Source organism: Bison bison, unplaced genomic scaffold, assembly GCF_000754665.1.
Source record: "Bison bison bison isolate TAMUID 2011002044 unplaced genomic scaffold, Bison_UMD1.0 scf7180017864490, whole genome shotgun sequence".
In the NCBI taxonomy this organism is placed as follows: Eukaryota; Metazoa; Chordata; class Mammalia; order Artiodactyla; family Bovidae; genus Bison; species Bison bison.
The window spans coordinates 7,060,273-7,085,115 of NW_011495049.1; the positions used below are offsets into that span (position 1 = coordinate 7,060,273).

At 40.1% G+C, this 24,843-nt stretch overlaps 1 protein-coding gene across 1 annotated transcript in view; it reads left to right on the plus strand.

Annotated features, from left to right (window-relative positions):
- RASGRF2 (Ras protein-specific guanine nucleotide-releasing factor 2) overlaps positions 1-24,843 on the plus strand; it is a 267,751-nt gene that overhangs the window by 85,339 nt on the left and 157,569 nt on the right. Inside the window, exons 3-5 of the mRNA XM_010863390.1 lie at positions 15,458-15,605; positions 17,840-17,929; positions 22,405-22,658. Of these exons, the coding sequence (XP_010861692.1) occupies positions 15,458-15,605; positions 17,840-17,929; positions 22,405-22,658 (492 nt within the window). The remainder of the gene's footprint in view (positions 1-15,457; positions 15,606-17,839; positions 17,930-22,404; positions 22,659-24,843) is intronic.

Consider the following 24,843-nt stretch of genomic DNA (forward strand, 5'->3'; position numbering starts at 1 on the left):
AGCTAAAACTCAACACCTTCGGTGCTCTTTCCTCCCTTTTGTGTGTGCCTGTGGCAGGTGGCTCTTAGATTTTCCTTCATGGGGAAGGTATTTGCAAGAGAAAAAGGAACTGGGCATGTGACTCGGTCCCATAAAGCTCACGTCGCGTTTTGTTTGGCTGGGGCTTGCCACAGCCCTTTCCTTCACCCTGAAGTCAGTTGTGAACTTGATGAGTGGAGAAACTTAATCCTCCAGTTAAGGTTTTCAGTTAAACCTTGTCTTCTTGTCCACTAAAGAAAGCTGTAATCCAGCTTCTTGGGTCTGTACCTGAGGCAGCCTCGTTCATATTCTCTATCTCTTCACCTCTCCCTCTAAAACACACACACACACACACCCCCATGGTAATTGCACCAAACACCTAATGCCTGTAACCTCATTCTTTTTACCTGGCTAGAGGCTTACTTTGGAGCAAAGTGTATAATACAAAATCTGTCCAACACTGAAGGCCACTGTATGTATCCTGTCATCCCCATAAAATTAGCACTTTGTAGATTGAGCATGGGGAAGTCCTTCACAAGTCAGAAGCGTGATTACACAGAAAAGCTGAAAATGTTTTATGTATCACAGCAAAGCCACAAGACTAGGAAATCAGAAACGTATGGTAATGTTATACAGCCTAGAGCAATCCCAAGGGCATATTTTGTATTCTTTTTGTAACAGCAAGACTGCCACTGTTAAAAAGCTGAAGATGTGGATTTTGTGTGTTTGAGATTTTGTCTTTCTTTACCAAGAAGGTCTGTCAGACCTTTGCCTCCACATCTGCCACAATGAAAGAGACTTCAGCACTTTTCCCCTTAGAGTTTGAAGAGTGCAACACAAAAGAAAAGGAGTCGTGTTTGTGGACTGAAAGATTTGCTTGGTTGGATAGTAGAAATTGTTTTCTGTGGAGAAAAATTGGGCTTGGATTGTCTTATTTGCAGCCCTTTGTTAATCCTCCTACCCATCAGTTATCTTTCCTTTTCCTCACAGAGTGTTTGCCTCAGATGCTTGTCTTGTCTCCTTCCTTAAGCATCAGCTGACACCGCAGTGCGACCTTGAGTCTCCACTCACGGAGCGGGTCCTCATGTGCACATGGGCTCACCCCCTGTAGGGGGTCGCCTCCAGAGAACCTCTCTGGTTCAAGGAAGATCTCTACCATTGGCTTCTTCCCTCTGATTTTCTTGCTGGATAATTGGTTCATTTCTCTCTTACAGTTCCAATGGGTTTCCCTGAGCCTCCTCTCTTCCTTTATCCTGCTCAACATGACTTTTCTCTTGTGTTCTTTGGTTTTTCTTAAATATTTGTCTCCCACCTACAAACCAGAAACCCTTTGCCTTGTCCCTAAATCCTCCTCTAGCTGCTGACCACTCTTGAAAGTGCAGCCAGGTTTCTTGGAGAAATGATTTGTTTGTTCTTTCTTTGTACACACTCCTGCTCTTTCCAGCCTCTGGGGGTGGGTTTCTGTCTCTCCCCCACTGAAGCTGTGTCACCTGGGTCAACATGACTTTCCAGAGCTTTTCCCTCCTTATGTAACTTCAACTTGCCATTTTGTATTAAGTACTTATTTTTGAATTACACAAATAATACCTATAAATGCAAGTTCTCCAAAAAGAAAATTTAAACAATGCCCAAGTGCAGAGGGTAAAAAGTTCTAGTTTCCACTCATATCCTGCCCCTCTCCCCCAACATTCTCCAAGCCTACTTATGTCCTCAGAGGTACTTACTGGTCACAATTCGTTCTTTTTTTTTTTTTTCCTACGTATTTGCACGTGTGTGTATAGATAGACTGATACTCAGTAAGCCTAAAACTAAACTCATAGTTTTCTGCAAGAGGTCTCCCTTCCAAATGTGTATCATTCTGATCTGTCCTCCACACGATTACCAGAATACCCTTTCTGAAGAAAACATCTGATCTTCTAGAAGAATTCCAGGGTGCCCTTGAGTAATTTTAGTTATTAAAGTCAATTTTCTTATAATATAAAAATTTAAACAGATACAAGGGTCGGGAGAATAGTATGATGGTCCCCCATGCTGCTTTTAAGGAAAAAAAAAATTCATTCATTCAACTGATGTTTATTCCCTCCCTAGCAAGTTCTGGGATGCAGTGAGCCAGTCAAGCAAGGACCCTCTGAGCTAACCTTTGTGAGCTTCTCATGCCATCCCACACCACACCACCGCCACCTCCCATGTCCTGAGCTCAGGAATTCTGATGTGCTGGGGTGTCCCTCCAGCCTGAGTAACTCCAGCTCGTCTTTCAGGCTCAGCTCTCAGTCATCTGCACCATCTTCCTGGATCCTCTTTCTCCAGCTCAGGGAAGTGCTGACCATTCCCTTCTTTGAGCCCCTACTGTAACCTCTTATTTATCTCTGAGCCTCTATGAGATTATTGCATTGATTTGTTTCTCTGCTTCTCCCTGTCAGCTTGAATTCCTTCAATGCAAACGTGTCCTGCTCATCTCTTATCCCTGCTCTTGGCACAGGGCCAAGTTGCTTTTCAGAAATGTGGGTACCAGTTTAATCTCCCTCTGCTAGGGCATGAGAAAGCTGGAATCATTTTTTTAAATCTTTATTATATTGATGGGTAGAGAATAGTATCTTGTGTAATGAGTATTTCCTTGATTATTGGTGAGACTATTTTTTTGCTATTTTTTTGCTATTGTTAATATTTGTCTCTACTACCTATATGAATTACTATCTCATATCCATTCCCCATTTTTCCAATTGGTGTTTTTCTTATCAGTTTGTTTGTGAGCTCTTTGTGTAACAGAGATATTTTCTATTTTTCATATTTGTTGTAAGCCCATGTCATTTTTTATCTTGTACTTAAATCTATGGCATTTTTGACATAAAATTTTTTGATTTATCATGCAGTGAAAATACTGGTTTTGGGGAGAAGTCATTCCATTGCTTTTTACAAAGTAGTATTATTTTAAAAATTGAGATGTAATTCACATACCATAAAAATGTACCATTTTAAAGATTGTGATTTAGTGATTTCTGGTATATTCACAAAGTTATGCAACCATCACCACTACCTAATTCCAGAACATTTTCAACACTCAAGAAAAAAACCCCATCAATTAGCAGTTACTCCCTATTCCCTGATTTCCCTAGCCCTAGCCAACCACTGATCTACTTGCTGTCTCTATGGATTTGTGAATTCTGGACATTTCATATAAATGCATTTGTCTCTGTCCCTGGTGGCTCAGACGGTAAAGCATCTGCCTGCAATGCGGGAGACCTGGGTTCGATTCCTGGGCCAGGAAGATCCCCTGGAGAAGGAAATGGCAATCCACTCCAGTACTCTTGCCTGGAGAATTCCATGGACGGAGGAGCTTGATAGGCTACAGTCCATGGGGTCGCAAAGAGTCGGACACGACTGAGTGACTTCACTTTCTTTCACTTAACATAAAGTTATCAAGGTTCATTCATGCTGTAGCATAATCAGCCCTCCACCCTTTTTATGGCTGAATACTATTCCATTGTGTGACTATACTGCTTTTTGTTCATTCATTAATTGGTGGACATTTGGGTTGTTTCCTCTTTTTGCTGTTATGAGCAGTGCCACTGTGAATCTTTGTGTACTAGATTTTGTGTGGATTTATGTTTTCAGTTCTCAGATGGCACTAGTGGTAAAGAACCCAGCTGCCAACACAGGAGATATGAGAGACACGGGTTTGACACGCATTCAATCCCTGGGTTGGGAAGATTCCCTGGAGGAGGGCATGGTAACCCATTCCAGTATTCTTGCCTGGAGAATCCCATGGACAGAGGAGCCTGAGGGCTACAGTTTATAGGGTCACAAAGAGTTGGACATGACTGAGCAACTTAGCACAAGGCAAGAATTATTGGCTCGTGTAGCATCTCTATGTGTAGCTTTTCAAGGAACTGCCAGACTGTTCCCCCATGGATACACTACTTTCCATTCCCACTAGCAGTGTATGAGGGTTCCAGTTTTTTCACAGGCCCACCAACACCTGTTTCCATTGCTATTTTGTTCAGAGTCCTCATAGTAGAAATTAAACACAAAAATTTATAAACGCCTTTAATTCATTTGTGTTTAATGAATATAGTTAGATATATACTTTGGCTCAAGAATTTTTGGTGATCATAAAGAGAATTCTACCAATACTTATTTATGCATATTTGTAAAGAAAGAAAAGTCTCAGTGTTAGGAAAGGGTCATCAGTATCAATTGTGATATAAAACATGTTCCTCACTTTTTAAATATACTACTATACTATAAAATGTATTTAGTTTTAGAAGCATTCCTTAACATTTCTTTCTGTCAAAGTAATAACTTTACCATTATTGGCTTTCTGTTATACTTCCTTATAACAATGTTTTGCTCATTTTTTTATATTTAATTGTGCTTTAGAAAAGATTAGTGACAACTTTTCACATGTCCCAAAGTTAATCAGATGTTGTAAGTAATGAACTACAACTGTGAACTGAAAAGAAAGCAGTGTTTAAAAGAGGGAGCTTTCAGTTCAGTCGCTCAGTCCTGTATGACTCTTTGCGACCCCACGGACTTCAGCACACCAGGCTTCCCTGTCCATCACCAACTCCTGGAGCTTACTCAAACTCATGGCCATTGAGTCAGTGATGCCATCCAACCAGCTTATCCTCTGTCACCCCCTTCTCCTCCTGCCTTCAATCTTTCCCAGCATCAGGGTCTTTTCTAGTGAGTCAGTTCTTCGCATTAGGTGGCCAAAGTATTGGAATTTCAGCTGCAGCATCAGTCCCTTCCAGTGAATATTCAGGACTGGTCTCCTTCAGGATGGACTGGTTGGATCTCCTTGCAGTCCAAGGGACTCTCAAGAGTCTTCTTCAATACCACAGTTCTAAAGCATCAATTCTTCGGCGCTCAGCTTTCTTTATAGTCCAACTCTGACATCCTTAGTCCTTAAATTTTATTTCTTTTTTTGATCTCTCCTAACAGAGATGCTTGAGTTTCCACTTATTGTAAAGGGGACAGTGTAGGAAAGAAGAGCCTGTTTGTAGAAAAAAAGAGATTACTGGGAGTAAATTAGTGTTAGAACCTCTAACACTGATGTGATACCTGGAAAATATTGATAAGCCAGTGGAGTGGACCTATTGATGTAAGAGCAGTTGAGAGCCAGAAAAATGGAGGGTAGCAATGTTAAGGTGGCTGTAATGATGCCTGAAGGCCTGGTCTTGCTTAGATAAGAGTGCTGCTGCCTGTGCTCAAACATTGTTTAGCTGGGAACCACAATGCTGTCATCCTGAACTGGATTTCTCCAGTTCCCAAAGACTCCACGATGCCTCTGAATGCTGATTTCAAGTTTTCTCAATAAAATTTAGCATAACCCTGGAGCTAGTGAAACTGTTTCTTCAGTTACCCATTATACAGCTTTTTAGTTTGGGTTTTACTGTAGTTCTCTCCCTTTCTCTGATATGCTAGATATATATGCTAATTGTAATTATAATTGTCTAGCGTATTAGAAATGGCAACCCACTCCAGTGTTCTTGCCTGGAGAATCCCAGGGACGGGAAAGCCTGGTGGGCTGCCGTCTATGGGTCGCACAGAGTTGGACACGACTGAAGCGACTTAGCAGCAGCAGCAGCGTATTAGACACATCTCTCTCTCTCATTAGCAAATATATCTTCAATCAAAATAGCTAGGATAAAGGACTTCCCTGGTGGTCCAGGGGCTAATACTCTGCGCTCCCAGTGCAGGGGGCCAAGGTTCAGTCCCTGATCAGGAAACTAGATCCCACGTGCCTCAACTTAAAGACCCTGCCACAACTAAGACTTGGAGCAGCTGAAGGAAAAGAAAAGACAGGGCAGAATAACTCAGATAAGGTTCTGGCCCAAGTAAAATTCCTTCCTGATAATTTTAAGGCCTGTGATTTTATACTGTGCCTTATCTCTGAACTCTTCAGGATTCTACTGGAATATTTCTTCTCTCTTGCATGGAGTAGTGGTTTTGATTATACATATTACCCAAGAATATTTTACTCCCATATATATTTCTCAGACTTGCCATCTGTTGGTACTCAACAGCTTAGTTTGGTTTTCATCATGTTCATTTATATGGCTTAATTTTATTATTTCCTTTGGCAGTGAGGAACCGTTTTTTCTCAAGGAATCTTAAACTGAATAACAAAAACTAATATGTGAATAAATTGCAAAACAGAAGTAATGAATAGTTTAGACTGAAACACTTAAACCTGAGCATTATCTAGTAACCAGAAAATTTAATCAGACAAAACATGTATTGATAATATAGTAGAAGAGAAATAGCAGTGCTCTGAAAACTCTTACACTAAAGGGAAGCCGTGCATGTGTCTTCAATGATTTGACCCAGTCTGTAGTACATTTTTTATTTTACTAGTGGGGTACATAAAAAAAAAAACTATGATTTTTAAGGTGGGACAATATCCCCATAAGAGTAAACTAGGGAGACCCAATGAAATACTTCAAATGACTTGAAAATTATGAGAAAAGCAAATTATTTTGTAAAAAGAATAAACTGTGCAAAACAAATCATATTAAGTGACATTTTTTTCATTTGACAATGATTTCATTTGAATGACTGTTTTGTGCCAGGTCCCATGCTACATGATCGTCTAGATGATCATCTAGCATGGACTAGTCTTTAACACTTTTCCTGGATTATTGTGGAAATTCCACTGGTTTCCTTTTCTTCTTTATACTCCACCCCTCAGCTCTGTCCTTTCGTATCACAGCATCCAGTGTGATCCTGTAAAGAAGTCAGATCTTGCCATGCCTCTGATTAAAGTTCTGCATCTCATACAGGGTGAAAACCGAGACTTTAGATTGGTCTCTAGAACCCTACATGCGTTAAAATCCTGTCCCCTCTTCTTCCTCTCATGTATGCCCCCTAGTAAACTGGCCACTTCGCCATTCCCATACAGGTCAGACCCACTCCCACCACAGGGCTTTTGCACTTGCTGTTTCCTCTGCCTGTCAGGCTCCCCCTGAGCTGGCCACAAGGCTGTCTTCTCAGATCATTCATTAGTCCAGTGCTGGCTTCTCAGTAAAGAGCCTCTCTCATACCCTGGTTAAAATGGTAACCCCGTCTCCCCCATTTCCTTTCCTACTCCTCTGTTTTTTTCCTTTAAGGAATGATCACCAGTAGCATACTGCTTGGGCTTCCCAGATGCCTTAGTGATAAAGAATCCACCTGCCAATGCAGGAGACATGGGTTTGATCCCTGGGTTGTGAACATCCCCTGGAGAAGGACGAAACAGCAACAGCACACTACACATTTTTCTTATATTAATGTCTTTTGCTGTGTTGTTGTTGTTCAGTCGCTAAGTTGTGCCTGACTCTTTGCGACCCCATGGACTGCAGCACACCTGTCCTTCACTGTCTCATGGAATTTGTCCAGATTTATGTCCACTGAGTCAGTGATGCTATCTAACCATCTCTTCCTCTGCCACTCCCTTCTCCTTTTTCCTTCAATTTTTCCCAGCATCAGGATCTTTTCCAGGGAGTTGGCTCCTTGCATCAGGTGGCCAAAGTATTAGAGCTTCAGCTTCAGCCTCAGTCCTTCCAATGACTATTCAGGGTGGAGTTCCTTTAAGACTGACTAATTTGATCTCTTTGCAGTCCAAGGGACTCTCAAGAATCTTCTCCAACATCACAATTCGAAGGCATCAATTCTTTGGTGCTCAACCTTCTTTATGCTCCAACTCTCGTATCCATACATTACTACTGGAAGGACCATAGCATTGACTATATGGACCATTGTCAGCAAAGTGATATCTCTGCTTTTTAATATGCTGTCTAGGTTTGTCATTACTTTCTTTCCAAGGATCAAGCATCTTTTAATTTCATGGCTGCAGTCACCATCCACAATGATTTTGGAGCCACAGAAAATAAAATCTGTTACTGCTTCTGCTTTTCCCCTTCTATTTGCCATAAAATGATGGACTGGATGCCATGATCTTAGGTTTTTGAATGTTGAGTTTTAAGCCAGCTTTTTCACTCTGCTCTTTCACCCTCATCAAGAGGCTTCTTAGTTCCTCTTTGCTTTTTTGCATGATGTACTCTGCATATAAGTTAAATAAGCAGGATGAAAATATACAGCTTTGATGCAGTCCTTTCCCAATTTTGAACCAGTCATTGTTCCATGTCCAGTTCTAACTGTTGCTTCTTGACCCATATACAGGTTTCTCAGGAGACTGATAAGGTGGTGTGGTATTCCCACCTCTTTAAGAATTTTCCACAGTTTGTTGTGATCCATACTGTCAAAGGCTTTAACATAGTCGATGAAGCAGCAGTAGATGTTTTTCTGGAATTCCTTTGCTTATCCAGAGAATGTTGGCAATTTGATCTCTGGTTCCTCTGTCTTTTCTAAATCCAGCTTGTCCATGTGGAAGTTCTAGGTTCACATACTGCTGAAGCCTAGCTTGAAGAATTTTGAGAAAAACCTTACTGGCATGGGCACAATTATATGGCAGTTTGAACATTCTTTGGCATTTCCCTTCTTTGGGATTGGAATGAAAACTGACTCTTTCCAGTCCTGTGGCCAGTGCTGAGTTTTCCAAATTTGCTGCCGTGTTGAGTGCAGCATTTTCACAGCATCATTGTTTAGGATTTGGAATAGCTCAGCTGGAATTCCATCACCTCCAATAGCTTTGTTTATAGTGATGCTTCCTAAGACCTACCTGACTTCACACTCCAGGATGTCTGGCTCTAGGTAAGTGACCACATTATCATGGTTATCTGGGTCATTAAGACCTTTTTTTTTTTTTTGCTCTGTACAACAGTGTAAACTTCATAAGAGCACAGGTTTTTTTTTGTTTTTTTTCTGCTTTGTTTACTCCTGTCTCCAGTGCTTTGAACAGTTTCTGGGTACATACTGGTCAATAAACATTGGATGAAAGAATGAATTTGAAGTCATAGGGACATATTAAGAAGGAAATAAACATTACATAATCCTGTCTCACAGAATAAATCTCTGTCATTAGGATTGGTGTATGTGGGGTTTCTGCTTAAAATTATAGAGGTGCTGGAAAAATACAGAAAAGCACAAAAGAAGTTAATTAAAAATTACCCATAATTTTACTAGTGAAAGAACACTGCTCTTTGTATTTGGAGTGCCTATCATTCCCTCTTGGTCACCCCTCCTTCCCAACCCTTATATCTGTGATATACATAATTTTCTCTCTCTGCAACTGAGCTTATGTGCATGCACAAAACATGTTTATTTTTGTCTCCTGGAGTTTTTGTTATTGTTGTTGTTCACTTATTAGTAAGTCTTGGATATGTCTTCATTATGTTACTGTTCTTTTAAAATATGATTGTAAATGGCATGTATCATTCCACTGTGTAGATCTACTATTGCTTGTTTAATCACTTCCATATTATATACATGTACATTTAGATTGTTTGCACTTTCTTATAGTCATTAAAATAATTAATGAATGCACATCTTGTTTCTTTGTACATCTTTGTGCAAACCTCTGTTTATCTTCCTTGGGTTAGATTATTAGAAGTGTAATTACAATGACCGAGGATGTGTATGACCTTTTTAGTGTATCTTGATACATATTGTGACATAGTTCACTCCAGTAGTGTAGCCGTTTTAACATATCTTTGCTGGCGGCTGAGTAGCATTGTTTACTGAAACTCTTGATACATTTGATAAACAATTTTTGAAAAGTGAAAGTTGTGCAGTCATGTCTGACTCTTTGTGACCCTGTGGACTATATAATCCATGGAATTCTCCAGGCTAGGTAGCCTTTCCATTCTTCAAGGGATCTTCCCAATCCAGGGATCAAACCCAGGTCTGCCTCATTGCAGGCAGATTCTTTACCAGCTGAGCCACAAGGGAAGCCCTTGTGAAAGAAACAATTTTTATTTATATGATTAAGTAGTAGCACCTTTTTTCTGTATTTATTATTCATACATATATTATTTTCTATGACGTCCTTTTATCTATTTCTTGACTCAATAATTTTAAGCAATATTATTGGCTCCCTGTTATAAAGATGAAGACTTTAAGACTCTTACAAATCTCTTACCTCTCCTTCTTCTGTCCCCTCTGTTTGTGTTACTCACAATGGTTGACTTTATATCTTAAAATCATATCATTAAGCCTCTGTTAATTTACCAACTTTGGACAGTGTGTATTGACTCTCTGCTATGCAAGATACATAATTTGAGACATTTAATGTGTTTTTATTGTTCTTTTCTCTCTTTTAACCCTGAGGTTTTATTACTTTCACTATTATTTATTCTCTGTTTATAAACTTTTTTAAACATTTACCTTCTGTTCTATAAATTTAATTAAACCACTGTTGGTTCTGAAAATTAAAAAACAGTGAGGGGCATTTGCATCATGGTTATACAAATGTTATGTACCAACTATCAAGGCTGGTGTTCAATTCTCTATCGTGATCTAACTCCCTAGGTTACTGAGGAGGAACACATCTGCTTGATACTCACTTTCTTTAGCTAACCTACTGTTTCTCTTTGGAAGATTTCATAATTTTTCTCTATCCTTAGAGCTCTGATATTTTACAAGGGTGTGAGAGGGTATGACATTTTTAAAATTTGTTCTCTCTGGCATTTGGATTAGCCTTTCTATTTGAACTGTACCGTGTTCAGTTCAAGGAAGGTTTCTTGAATTTCTTGATTATTTTCTCCCCATCACAGTCTGTGTTTTTTTTTTTTCCTTCTGAAACTCCCATAAGATAGTTTTTAGACTTCTTGGATCTGTACTCCAGGCTGCTCAAATTTTCTTTCCTATTTTTAATCTCTTTGTATTTTTGTTCAGTGTTCTTTATCTCTGCCACCACCCAGCTTAGATTTTAGCCATGTCTGGTTTATTGGTTAGCACATTCATTGACCTGAAAATTTTCAATAATTGTTTTTGTTTCCAAGAACTCTTCCTTTTATCTGATCACTTCTTTTCCAGCTGCTTTTTATTTTATGACTTTACTATCCTTCCATATCTCTCTGAAGATTATAAATCTCTGTAGCCTGATTAGTCTTGTTTCCCTAGTATCTCTTCTGTTTGTTCATTTGAGGCTTTACTTATTAACTCTTGCCGCTTGACAGTTTACTCCCCAATGCTTAAAACAATAAACTTCTTGGTGAAAATGAAAAAAAAAAATTAAACAAGAATAATTACAATAAATGCATCATTAAAAAAAAAACAAAAAACAAAAAAAACAATAAACAACTTACGGTCCCCAGCAGTGTCTGTGGCTTGGGAATCTAGGTATGGTTTTGCTGGATGCGTCTGCCCTGAGGACGTAAGGCAGCAATCCTGTTGCAGCCAGGTCTGCAGTCACATCAGCAGTTTCAAAAGGTACTCAATCACATGATTGTTGGCTGGATTCACTTCCTTGCCAGTTGTTGGACGAAAGCCTCAGTTTCTCATCAGCTGTTGGCTGAGGCCTCTCTCAGTTTCTGTCTGTGTGGGCTCTCCATGTAGCAGCTCACGACATGGCAGTGGCCAGCACAAACCGGCAAGATAAGAGAAGGTCAATAATAAGATGGAATCCAGAGTCTCCTTGTACACTGATCTTGGAAGTGCCATCCCATCACTTTTGCTGTGATCTGTTCCATCACTAGGGGTCATCTTGCATGCCGCCTACTACTTTTCTTAGGGATTAATTTTCTCAAGTGTCTAGTGATCTTTGTTTCTAAATGCAGGATCTTGAGGGTTACTATAGGCAGCTGGCCTGGGCTTAACGCTGTGACTGTGAACAAGGGTCTGTCTGTGCCTTGTGTGGTTGTGCAGGCTTCGTTTTCAGCTATGTGGGCAGACAGCAGCAAGGTTGGCTGGGACTCTCCCTTGTCAGGTTCCACCCCCTTTAGTGTGCTTGGGTGGAACCTGTGACTTGCTACCAGCAACTAGTATATAGCAAACACCAGTGAATAGTGGCTTCTAGATTACATTCTATGGCAAAGGAAAAGGGATTTTGCAGGTTAATTAAGGCCCTAAATCAGTTGATTTTGAGTTAATTAAAAAGGAGCTTTTCCTCAGTGGCCTGACTTAATCAAATGAGGGGGGGGGGGAGAAGCCCACCCCTGAGGTCAGAGATGGTCTCCTGCTGGTCTTGAAGAAGCAAACTGCCTGAGTTCTGTAGCTTCGAGAAAATCCCTTTTTCCAACAGCCTGAGTGAACATGAGTGTGGCTTCTCTCATTCACGCCTCTAGAACAGAAGGCACCTGGGCTGACGCCTTGATAGCAACCTTGGGAGACTCTGAGTTGAGGATGCAGCTACACTGACCCACAGAATCTATGAGATAATATGTATGTGCTGTTTAAACCACTGTATTTGTGGTAATTTGTTACCCGATAGAAAAGTCACACAGTGTATTTCACTCCTAGTCCCTCTCCCTTTCCCTTTTGCTCTCTGTCTTGTGTCTGCAGTGGATGTGATATAAAGCCAAGCTCTGCTCCCTGAGTCTAACCCCTTCATGAGGAGCCTTCTTTGGGAAGGCGGCCTGCTTTCTACAGAGAGCAGATCTTCGGCTGACTTGAGGGCATGTCATTCTTGCCTGTTGGACCTTTTCTTTCTTTATCTTGTAAAATGGGAAGAGGAGGAACCTAACTTCCAGATGTTCTGAAGGCTCTTGTTTAATGAAAGACCCTGATGATCCTTCCCTTGCCGTCTCCTGTCCTTTGTTGATTCTGGACTTGGAGCTTCTCTGGCCACTCTTGGTGGGAACCACGCCTGTGCAAGGGGTCTGCCTGTGTGGTTTCCTTGCTCTGATTTCCCCACCGTTCTGATTCTTCTTGGTTTTCCTCTTCATGGAATTTCATAAAACTTCTGGTCTGTTGATGACATATTTTCCTGTTTTATAATGCTGTTATGGTTTCCTTCTTTAAACAAAAACCAGTTTTCCTAGCATTTCAGCAGGACCTTGGAAATGAAGGGAGCCAGATATATCAATGATAAGTCTGCATGAATTCAGCTCTACATACTGGTCTGGACTTTTTCTTTTTATAGAAGAAAATAAAATACTCTTTTGCTGCCTAACACTGATCTAACATGTTTGTAATAAATTTGGCATATTTCTAATAAAACCGGTGAGAAAGGGTAGAGTTTTTATTATAATAAGTAATTTTCTCATGCGCTATTATTACATCCTCCTTTTAAAGTACCCTAAAGCATATTTCTTTGAGGACTGTGCCTTTTTTTCTCCTTTCCCCCTTTTCCCATTTACACTTACACAGCCTTTCTTCCTTCTCTTAGGGTAATTTCTTAGAACAAGTGACTTAAAATATTGCTGACACTATGCTTTTTTTAATTTTTTTTTCTAACACTAATGGCACACATGATGTAAGTGCTGAGAAGGTTGAGATAACTGAACTAAAATTGTGATTTTTAGAATTGTCTTAAGACTCTTTTAGTTCCAAGTAATGGCACCCCACTCCAGTACTCTTGCCTGGAAAATCCCATGGATGGAGGAGCTTGGTAGGGTACAGTCAATGGGGTCACCAAGAGTCGGACATGACTGAGCGACTTCCCTTTCACTTTTCACTTTCATGCATTGGAGAAGGAAATGGCAACCCACTCCAATGTTCTTGCCTGGAGAATCCCAGGGACGGGCGAGCCTGGTGGGCTGCCATCTATGGGGTCGCACAGAGTCGAACACGACTGAAGCGACTTAGCAGCAGCAGCAGCAGCAACAAAAATCTATTTCAAGCTAGTGTAGGTTAGAAAGAGAATTTATTACGTGGAAACTGCAATAGGATCTCACCAAACCCAAGGGTAAAATTATATTCAGATATCATGAGGATCTGGGACCAGAAACTAAAGAGCCAAAGGTACTTACAGGAAGTATTTACCTTTCTGTCTCAGACTTTTTCTCTCGTCTCTGTTTTTCTGAACATCTGCTTATTCTTTTCTATCTTTGTTTTGGCATGGGTGTGGCCAAATGTGGCTGATAATAATAGTGATCTGAGTTTCCAAGTTTATATCATCTCAGTTCAAGCAAATAAGTCAGAGGCACACTCCCAGATTCCAAAGAGAAATAATCCAGCTTGGTTTAGCTTGGGCCAGTTATCTCTTTTTAGACCAGTGCCATGTGGTCATGAGGGCAGATTTTGTGGTATAAACAGGACTGCCACAGCCCAGGTTCTCAAAGAAGAGGTAGTGGGGTAGAAGATATATCAAGGGGACAGATAGCTCAAACCTTATCTGTTATTATATTCTTGTTTATATCCAGTGTGCTGTTTCTCATTAGAGAGACAGTTTATCTTGTGGTTAAGAACATGAGCTTGGGGTCAGACAGACCTTGATTTGAATCCCAGCCCTGCCACCTATTAGCTGTGAGGATCAGATTCTTTCTCTGTACAACTGAAGTGATAAAGTCTGTCTCTTGGGGTTGCTGGGAGGAAGAGAATATATGTGATACATCCTGCTGCTGCTATTGCTGCTAAGTCGCTTCAGTCGTGTCCGACTCTGTGCGACTCCATAGACGGCCGCCCACCAGGCTCCGCCGTCCCTGGGATTCTCCAGGCAAGAACACTGGAGTGGGTTGCCATTTCCTTCTCCAATGCAAGAAAGTGAAAAGTGAAAGTGAAGTCGCTCAGTCGTGTCCGACTCTTAGCGACCCCATGGTCTGCAGCCTACCAGGCTCCTCCATCCATGGGATTTTCCAGGCAAGAGTACTGGAGTGGGGTGCCATTGCCTTCTCCAGTGATACATCCTACATGCTCAGTAAATAGTTATTATTTATTACTGTTATCACATCATATGGAAAAGATTATGGGAATGGGTAAACAAACATTTAACCACCCTAAATAGCACAAGAAGCTCTGGAAGCAAAAATCTGGGTGCCACAGAAATCAATAAAAAATCTAAGAGAGAATGTCTTGCTTTTCACACTTGGCCAAAGTAGTGGAAACAAGTTAGGCTGATGATGTCAGGGCCCAAGAATCTACACTTGTTTTTAGAATAAAGTTTTTGCCTCTAATGGTTTTGGGAAGCGTGAATTCAGAGGTCGCATAATCCTGAAGAGAGCCAGGCTGGTGGTACAGTCATCGGGGTTCTCTGCAGCCAGGGCCTCTTCTGATGGTTCCTGCATTCATTCTGCTTGGTAGTTGGTTTATTCTGATTGGCTGGTGCCTTACCCCGTGAAATACTTTAAATATGTTCCATCAATTCAAAGACTTCAGTTTTTATTAAAGAAGTTCCACTATTTTCTTTATAAAATAATAGATTTGTTTTGCATCTTTCTCATTTATATGACAAAGTTGTGAGTTGCTGCCATTGTAAAATCAACTCTTCTAAAGGTGATGTAAAAAGGTGATGATTCAAAGTCTACATAGTTAAAGTATACCAAATGTAAGTCAAACGTTAATGTTTACATAGAGTTAGTTAAACTCTATGGCTTCTTTTAAAATAAACATAGAGTATGCTGTTCTATATGAAACTGTAGTAGAATAATATCTCAATGACTAACTGTAATTTTCTCTTAAGTTATGCAGACATTTTGATTGAGAGGGAAGTATTAATGCAGAAGTACATTCATCTAGTTCAGATCGTAGAGACAGAAAAAATTGCAGCTAACCAACTCCGGCATCAACTTGAAGATCAAGACACAGAAATCGAAAGGCTTAAATCAGAGGTATTTCCTAGTTGATAGACTCCTCATTGTTTCATGTTTATTGTCATCTCCTTATGGTTACTTAAAGCCTATAGGGGCAAAATTTTGATCCCAAACTTAGTCCTCTGCCATCACAGGTACATGAGAAATGAATATATTTTCTAAGTTAGGATTAGGTAAATATGTACAGTAAAATATCAGGATAATATGCAGCTTTACATTATGTGTGCTCCTGATGTCATTCATTTGCTCAAATATTCAAGAATTGACTACAGTATTTATCTGTTTTCAGATGGATTCATAGTAATGATTATTGTGAACCTGTCATAGATTCAGTGTAAAAGTCTGAATGACAACTAAAGAAGGTCCAGACATGAAGTCAGAAAGTCTTTGCTTTTTTTCTCAGTCCAAAGAATCCAACCTTCTCCTCTATAGAATTTTGAAAAACTCATTTGGGTTAAAGTATGTGACATATGCTAGGGTGCATTTGTTTCCTGAAGCTGGAATTCCTGCCTCCCTCCCTGCCCTACCCTCACTGTGAACTCCTTGGGCTTTGCACCCCCATAGAGTGAGATTGACTCAGGTGGTCGTGGAGACGGCAGCCGTTGCGGTGTCTGTGGGTCCTCCCTCCTCCCCAAGGTGCCTCCATCTGTATACAGAAACCTGAGTGTACCTCCCCTTGTTGTCCTGTCATCCCTTGTGGGAAGTGAGCAATACCTGAAGAATTGCAGAGGAATGTAGAAAGTGCAGTTTTTCCACTCTTTCTGACCAGTGGTGCAATAGTGTCCTCTTAGCTTCAAAGAAAAGAACAGGACAGAATGAAACCTACTGCTGACTGTAACTTTGTTGATAGAAACAAACCGCAGGCTCCTCAATCTGGGTAATTTCTTGTTTCTCTGTCATTCAACATTTTCTTCTTCATTTCCTCACATCTTCTTTTGAGACTTACTCTGCAAATTCTGAGAGGGTTTTCACCTCCTGCTGCCCGTGTACCTCACCTCCAGCAGACAGAGCAGGGTTTAAGCTGATGTTCCCATTGGGATCTGATTGCTTCTCTGAGGATGAAAAGTTGCAGACTGTCCACCATATCATTAGTGTTGTTAACATCCCGATCCAACCCTGAAATCTGAGATAGTGAAAACAACAACAAAAAACATAACAAACCTGCATTTTAAAAGACTATATCAGGCACTGTAATTTAAAACAAAATTATTGTGTTCTGTCTTCGCCACAGTTAGCTAGAGCAGATGCTTGTCTGCTAAGTGAAAGAGGTTGGCATTTACTCCATGAGAGAAACTCAGCACCAAGCAGTGTTCCCCAATATTTATTTGTGTGTGCTTATCTGCCTTCACTATGTTCTTTTTTAGTCTGAATATATATTGCAGCCACAAACTGTCAGTAGCAGGTCTGTCTTGTGTGGTTGCTTGACAGGAGCCATAATTTATTTCCTACTCCTTTTATTTGCCCACTTCCCTGCCAGAAAAATGGCAGAGGAGAGAGTTTGGTAATGGGGACAAAATGTAAAGACAAGTCTGAGTGGGCAACTATGATCTCAGCGTTTTAAGTGTTTGCTTGTTGGTAAAATCTGAATCAGTCCTTAAGTTTTCAGGAGCCTGCAGTTGAGTGATAGAGATTCTCTGTCCAAGGAATTTCATTGCTAAGTGTGGTTCTGAGGCTACCTGGTTTTGAGTCACAAAAATGAGCTGAGGCTATAAAGAGATCCCCCAGGTGGTTTCCATTCTTTTTGCCTTTTTGTGTTTTCTTGACTGGCTTGGCCGAGCCCCTGGGCTCTGGAGTTCCCTTTGCAGTTACCATTTTCCCTAGGAGATCTGTGACTCTGCTGTATAGAAAGCGTGAGCTTGGAGCTGAGTGTCACTGCATTTGGAGATCAGAGGGCTTTACAGGAAGCTGCCATTGATGAGATGCTTGACACACCACTGAGATGCTGAGAAGGCCTTGGTCTGGTCATCGCTGGCAGTCAGGGTCTAGTTTCGGACTCACGTTTCTGTAACCCAGGCCCCCATTCACACTCTCCACAGTCACTTCTTATAAGCACTTTTGTTAGCAGCATAATAAGACAAGTTTGGGGTAAAGTTCAGGCTTCCCCTGCCTTAGCATCAAACGAAGATAATGTGCCTGAAAAGTGACTGTTTCCTGAGGATCTTATAAGTTACCTTGTAAGCGTAACTTCCTGTGATATATGGCTTTAGCCTAGTGTTTCCCAAGTCATGAAATGGACCAATTTTGTGTTACAGATTATCGCTCTTAATAAAACAAAGGAACGAATGAGACCTTACCAAAGCAATCAAGAAGATGAGGATCCAGACATCAAGAAGATAAAAAAGGTAGGGTTTCCAGCTTTGGGCGAGTGTGGTGGGGACCAGTTGTCTTTCTGTAGTGATGTCTTTGCCACCCTGACTCTGAGCTAAGAACAATCTTGGTGTTTCTCTCCCAATGGCTTCCTGACTTCTGCTTCAAAATTATCACACATGGTTACTTCTCTGGAAAAGCTTTGGCTTGAAATTTCTTTCCAGTTCTGGGAATCCATTTGTGGATTCTGTGAGAAGGATGCTAAAGGTGGACATTAAGACAGTGGTATTCTCCGTTTGGGTTATTTAAGTGCTGCTGAATTTTCTGGTGTTTGTGCTACTTTTATATTTTAGGGAGTATTTTTTAAATTACACTTCAAAAATGTTTCTTTTAGCTTTAGTCTTCAGTGTTTATTTAGAGAAGTTTATTTTTTTGAGCATGTGAGAAAACTGAGTGAATCAATACATCTGCTCAGGTTTCTGTTTTATTGTTGTTTCTTTCTTGTTTAACATCCACATAATCAGCAACTCCTTCCATCTTACTGTCACAACTATACAACTTCTGCAATTAACCAGACCCTGGCACTCTCTCTAGTCTACTGTGTTTAAGTCATCTCGGTTTTGAATTCCACAGTCTTAGTTGTCCTGTGTAAATGCACTGATTCAGCTGTGTTAATATTATGTTAAAAGGTGCACAGTTACAGAATTTTATTTCTTCTTCTTTTTTTCTTATTCCTATTTTCCTATGTTAGGTAATTATTCCCCTTCAGTTGCAATAAAGCTTTAAATATTGCTCAGAATTTGAAATAGAAAAGCTCCTTAGGACTAAGTTGCACTGTTTTCAGATTTCAAGAAATAACAAAGCAAAATAAAAACATTCCTCTCTTAGAATTTGAAAATCTTTAAATTAAATTTGGTTTATGTCATTGTAACAAGATGAATGCTGTTCAGTTCAGTTCAGTTCAGTTGCTCAGTCGTGTCCAACTCTTTGCGACCTCATGAATCGCAGCACGCCAGGCCTCCCTGTCCATCACCAACTCCCGGAGTTCACTCACACTTGTCCATTGAGTCAGTGATGCCATCCAGCCATCTCATCCTCTGTTGTCCCCTTCTCCTCCTGCCCCCAATCACCATTCTTTTAATAACATGCAGTTCCATATAAACAAAGATATCAGTAAAATACAATTGTAGTACTGTCCTGTTGTAGAAAATGCTAGGAAGTAAACAAGCCAGCTTTTGCACAGCAGGCAATATTGCTCAAGTAAATAGATTTTGTTTGTGTTAATCACTCAAGTCATGCCGGACACTTTGCAATCCCATGGACTGTAGCTAGCTCACTAGTCTCCTCTGTCCGTGGAATTCTCCAGGCAAGAATACTGGAGTAGGTTGCCATTTCCTTCTCTAGAGGATCTTTCTGACTCAGAGATCGAATCCAGATCTCCTGCATTGCAGGCAGATTCTTTTATTTAACACAAATTCAGTTGATTTTTGAAAATATTTCTGTTAAATAGAGGAATAATGATAAAATACATTTTATAGTTTCCTGTCTTCCTCTTTCATAATGGAAATAATTTTTTAAAAACCTTACTTTTAAATTTGTTAACAGGTTTTGAATTTGACTCGATTTCCCTTTATGTCCCCAATCAGACTAACGTCTCTGTGGAAAGGGATGTTTACAAATGAATTGTGTGTGTGTGTGTTAGTTGCTCAGTTGTGTCTGACTCTTTGCAACCCCATGGACTATGGCCTACCAGGCTTCTCTGTCCATGGGATTTTCCAGGCAAGAGTACTGGAGTGGGTTGCCATTTCCTTCTCCAGAGGATCTTCCCGACCCAAGGATCAAACCTGGGTCTCCCGCATTGTAGGCAGAGGCTTTACCATCGAAGCCACCAGGGAAGTCCCACAAATGAATTAGATACTCTATGCTGATCTTTACAAATAGCAACATAATTTTTTAACTTCAGGAGACCAAAAATTGAAATTGGTTCACAGAAATTTCCCATATGATTTATCCAAATAATATGCATATAATTTTCTCCACATAATTCTACTAAAATGTGTTTTTAATTTTTATTGCTTGAGATATGACAACTGTGTGAATGCCTATTATGAAAATTGATAGTCTGCTGACATCAGTTGGTAAATGAGACACTTTTAAATATTGCAAAAGAAGAATAGTTGTTTAAATGCATGATAATTGAGACCATATGGGTGAAATAGTATGAGAAAAAAGGAAAATAATCTGTTAAGAAGAAAACAATGATACTAAAGATGATTTGATAGTAATTTATTGCTTTCAATTATGTATGACTTTGCAACCTGCTTTGTTGCTTAATCTACTGCTTAGATATAACAAATACTAATAAATTATCATATAATTTTTCTTATATTTAGAAAGGACTTCAGATTTTGGGGTCAGTTATTTTGTAGATAAGGAAATGGAGCCCAGAGTTCAAGGTCACCCAGTAGGTTAAGTGGCAGAGCCTTTGGGTTCGGGATATGACATACACCTCTGTTTGCTGCTGCTGCTGCTAAGTCACTTCAGTCGTGTCCGACTCTGTGCGACCCCACAGACAGCAGCCCACCAGGCTCCCCTGTCCCTGGGATTCTCCAGGCAAGAATACTGGAGTGGGTTGCCATTTCCTTCTCCAATGCATGAAGGTGAAAAGAGAAAGTGAAGTCGCTCAGTCATGTCTGACTCTTAGCGACGCCATGGACTGCAGCCTACCAGGCTCCTCCATCCATGGGATTTTCCAGGCAAGAGTACTGGAGTGGGGTGCCATTGCCTTCTCCGACCTCTCTGTTTAGCTCTCAGCATTTACCTGGGCATTTAAAAGATGCTCAGTAAACATTTGTTGGCTGAAATGCAAAGGCTAGCACACTTTGTCCAGTTGGCCTGTTATTTTTCAAATCCTATCTTGGGGATTCAGATCAGTTTTAGGGGCTTCCATCTTCCTACAACATTGATTTTAATTTTTATTTCTTATTTTTTTCCCCACAAGATAACACCATTGTGAATTTTTAGTGTGTGTTTTTGCCCATGTGGCTGAGAAAGAGAGTCCTTATAGTTCTTAACAAAAAGCAGGTAAAAGAAGGGCAAGCCTGGTTGTAGCTTTCCTGTGTAACTTAACCAAGAAATTTAGTTTACTCATCTGTAAAAAGAAGGGGTCAGATGAGTTGATGTCTAACACTGTTTTTTTTTAAGCTTAAAAAAAAAAACCTCAAATAGCCATAACAAAAAATCAAACCCAATTTAAAAATAGGCAAAGGACTTGAGTAGACATTTCTCCAAAGATGATACACATTTCTTTCAAAGATGATTCTTTAGAGAAATCACTAAGACTTGAAAAGATGATCAACATCACTAAGCGTCAGGGAAGTACGAATCAAAACCGCAGTGTAATATTATCGCACACCCATTAGGATGACTACTATAAAAAACCCCAAACACCCAATAACAAGTATTGTTGATGATACGAAGAAATTGGAACCCTTGTGCTCTGTTGGTGAGATTGTAAAATGGCTCAACTGTTATAGAAGACAGTATGGTGGTTCCTCAAAAATTTAAAAATAGAACTACCAGCAATCCCACTTCTGAATATTTATCCAAAATAATTGAAAGCAGGATTTTGAAGAGATACTTGTACTCCTGTATCCATTGCAGCATTATATGTAATAGCCAAGAGGTGAAAGCACCCCAAATGTTCATCAACAGATAAAAGGATAAACAAAATGTTATATATCTATATACACATACATATACAGAGTGGAATATTATTCAGCCTTAAAAAGAAAGGAAATCCTGACACATGCTACAACACGGATGAACCTTGAGGCCATTATACTAAGTGAAATAAACCTGTTACAAAAAGATACTGAATGATGCCACTTATGTAAGTTATCCAAAGTAGTTAAATTCATAAAAACAGGAAGTAGAATGGGAATTACAAGGGGCTGAGGGAAGGGGGAAATGGAGAGTTGTTTAACGATTATAGAGTTTGAGTTTCACAAGATGAAAATGTTCTGGAGATCTGTACGTGCAACAGTGTGATTTTACTTAACACTACTGAACTATACACTTAAAAATGGTTAAGACAGTACGTTTTATGTTATGCGTGTGTTTTTTTTTTTTACCACAATTAAAAAATGTTAATACCTGACTTTATGTTGTTAAAGAATAAGCCTTCGATTTATTCCTTTCTTGAAATGTTAACAACTAAATATGTGTAATATTATTATATTCTGTTGTCCTTCTAGGCAGGCCTAAACAGCTTAAGTTATTGAAGAAACTTGAAAAGCTGAGGAAAAGTATTGTTTTAAAACTCATCTTTTTTTTTTTTCCTGCTATCTGGTCCAAACCTGACATTATTTATTCTGTGGTGGGCCCACCAGTGCTCCAGTGAAGGAGCACGATACACGCGGCACAGGACGGACACCCTACCGACCAGCTTAAGAAGCCTGCCTCACCCCTCCCTGAGATTCACTTCTGTTTTGTTACCGCTGCTCTGTAGGTTCAGAGCTTCATGCGAGGGTGGTTATGTAGAAGGAAATGGAAGACCATCGTGCAGGATTACATTTGTTCTCCTCACGCCGAAAGCATGAGGAAGAGAAACCAGATCGTGTTCACCATGGTGGAGGCCGAGTCAGAGTACGTTCACCAGCTCTACATCCTCGTCAATGGCTTCCTGAGGCCCCTGCGCATGGCGGCCAGCTCCAAGAAGCCCCCCATCAGCCACGACGACGTCAGCAGTATTTTTCTCAACAGGTTTGTCTTGGATAAGTAAAAGTTGTGTGAAAAACCTATCTGTAGTTTTTAAAGGAAGTTTTACTTCACTCGTAAAAGAAGAGGTATCATAAATTCACCTGTACGAGCTTATGATATTGAAAATAAGAAAGCTGTCATTGGTGTTTCATTATTAGCCCATGTTTTCTTATTTTTATCTGGTATGTTCGCATCTAGTTTTTTCTCTCTCTCTCTTTTTCTATTTGACATGGCATTACCTACTGCTACCCCTCTGACATCTTGTCGTTGTGTGTGTGTTGGGGAAAATTACCTCCTTCATAACCTGAGGGAAATGGAAGTGATTAATAGGTCTTCACATGTAACTTACACAGAAGTACTTTAGGAAGAACAAAAATTAACAGAGGGTCTGAGTATCTCTTAGTAAATTTATTTGCTCAATAAATATTTGTAGTGCGTTTACTGCTGAGGATTCATCAGTGAACAAAGCAGAAGGTCCCTGCCTTCATAGAACTTAAATTCTGATGTGGGAATATAGACAATGAACAGTGAATAAGTGAAAGATGCAGTATTTTATCGGAGAAGGCAATGGCACCCCACTCCAGTACTCTTGCCTAGAAAATCCCATGGACGGAGGAGCCTGGTGGGCTGCAGTCCATGGGGTCGCTAAGAGTTGGACACAACTGAGCGACTTCACTTTGACTTTTCACTTTCATGCTTTGGAGAAGGAAATGGCAACCTACTCCAGTGTTCTTGCCTGGAGAATCCCAGGGACGGGGAGCCTGGTGGGCTGCCATCTATGGGGTCACACAGAGTCGGACACGACTGAAGCGACTTAGCAGCAGCAGCAGCAGCGGCAGTATTTTATATTGTGATTAGTGCTGTGGAAGAAATAAAGAAGGAAAGGGGAGATGGGAGAAAGACTGTTAGGGTATTTTACTTAACATTTTAGTTATTTATTTGTTTTTGAGTGCTGCTTCAGCTTCCCAGGCGGTATAGTTGTAAAGAACCCACCTGCTAATGCAGGAGACACAAGAGACCCGTGTTCAATCCCTACGTTGGAAAGATTCCCTGGAGGAGGGCATGGCGGCCCACTCCAGCATTCTATTTTACTTAACATTTTAGTTATTTATTTGTTTTTTAAGTAGATAAAAACATGCATTTAACCATGCATTTACATGGTTAAAAAAATTAAAACAACATGAGAACATCAAACAGCTTTGAACTCTGTCTCTCCCCACCCCATTTTCCTCACTTGCTATCTGTAACTATTTTCATTAGTTTTCTATATAGCCTTACAGTGTTTCTTGATGTAGGTCAATCGAATTTGAATATAATTTTATTTCCCCCCCTCTAACACAAAAGGCAAGTACTTTAACACGTGCCTGCTTTTTACAGATATGTATTAAACTTAACAGTATGTCCTGGACATCTTTCCATATTTGATATATAGAGACAGTATTCTATTTTTCAAAAGATTGCTACATGGTATTACATTATGAGAATGTCCCATAGTTTTTCTATAGTCAGTTTTTAGAAAGACCTCAATGATAATGTTAACATTTGAGCAGAGACTGCTGTTGATGAGAAGGCAAGCCATGTGGCTGCCCGAGGGGAGAGAGATGCACACAGAGGAGGTGCCCTGTGCAAAGGGCCCGAGGCTGGAGCCTGCCGGGCTTGCCAGTGTCAGAGCAGATGAAGGGAGATGTCAGAGGGGTAACAGTTAAGGCATTGTAAAGATGTTTTCTTTTACTCTAAATGAGATGGGGAGAGATTGGTGGGGTTTTAAGGAGAAGCATTCCATGACGTGATTTAGGTTTTAAAAGTTCCCCCTGGTTTTCTCTTTTGAGTATAGACTGTGGGCAGATCAGTTTTGTGCCTATTTCAATAAACCAGGTGAGAGATGACTGTAGCAGGGAGGCCTATTAGGTGGGGCTAGTGCAGTAATCTAGGCAAGAGATGATGGAGGTAATGATAAGTGATTAAATTCTGAGTGTGTTTTTAACATAGAGCCAATAAAATTTGCTGATGAGTTTGAAGTGGATTTTGAAGGAAAGTCCAGGGTTTTGGGTCTGAATAACTAGAACGATGGAGCTGCTATTTATTAAATTGGGAAGATTGACATAAGAACAAGTTTATGGGAAAAGACCAAGAGTTTTTATCTCGAACTTGTCAAGTCTGAGATGCTGTTAGCCAGATGTAGAAATCA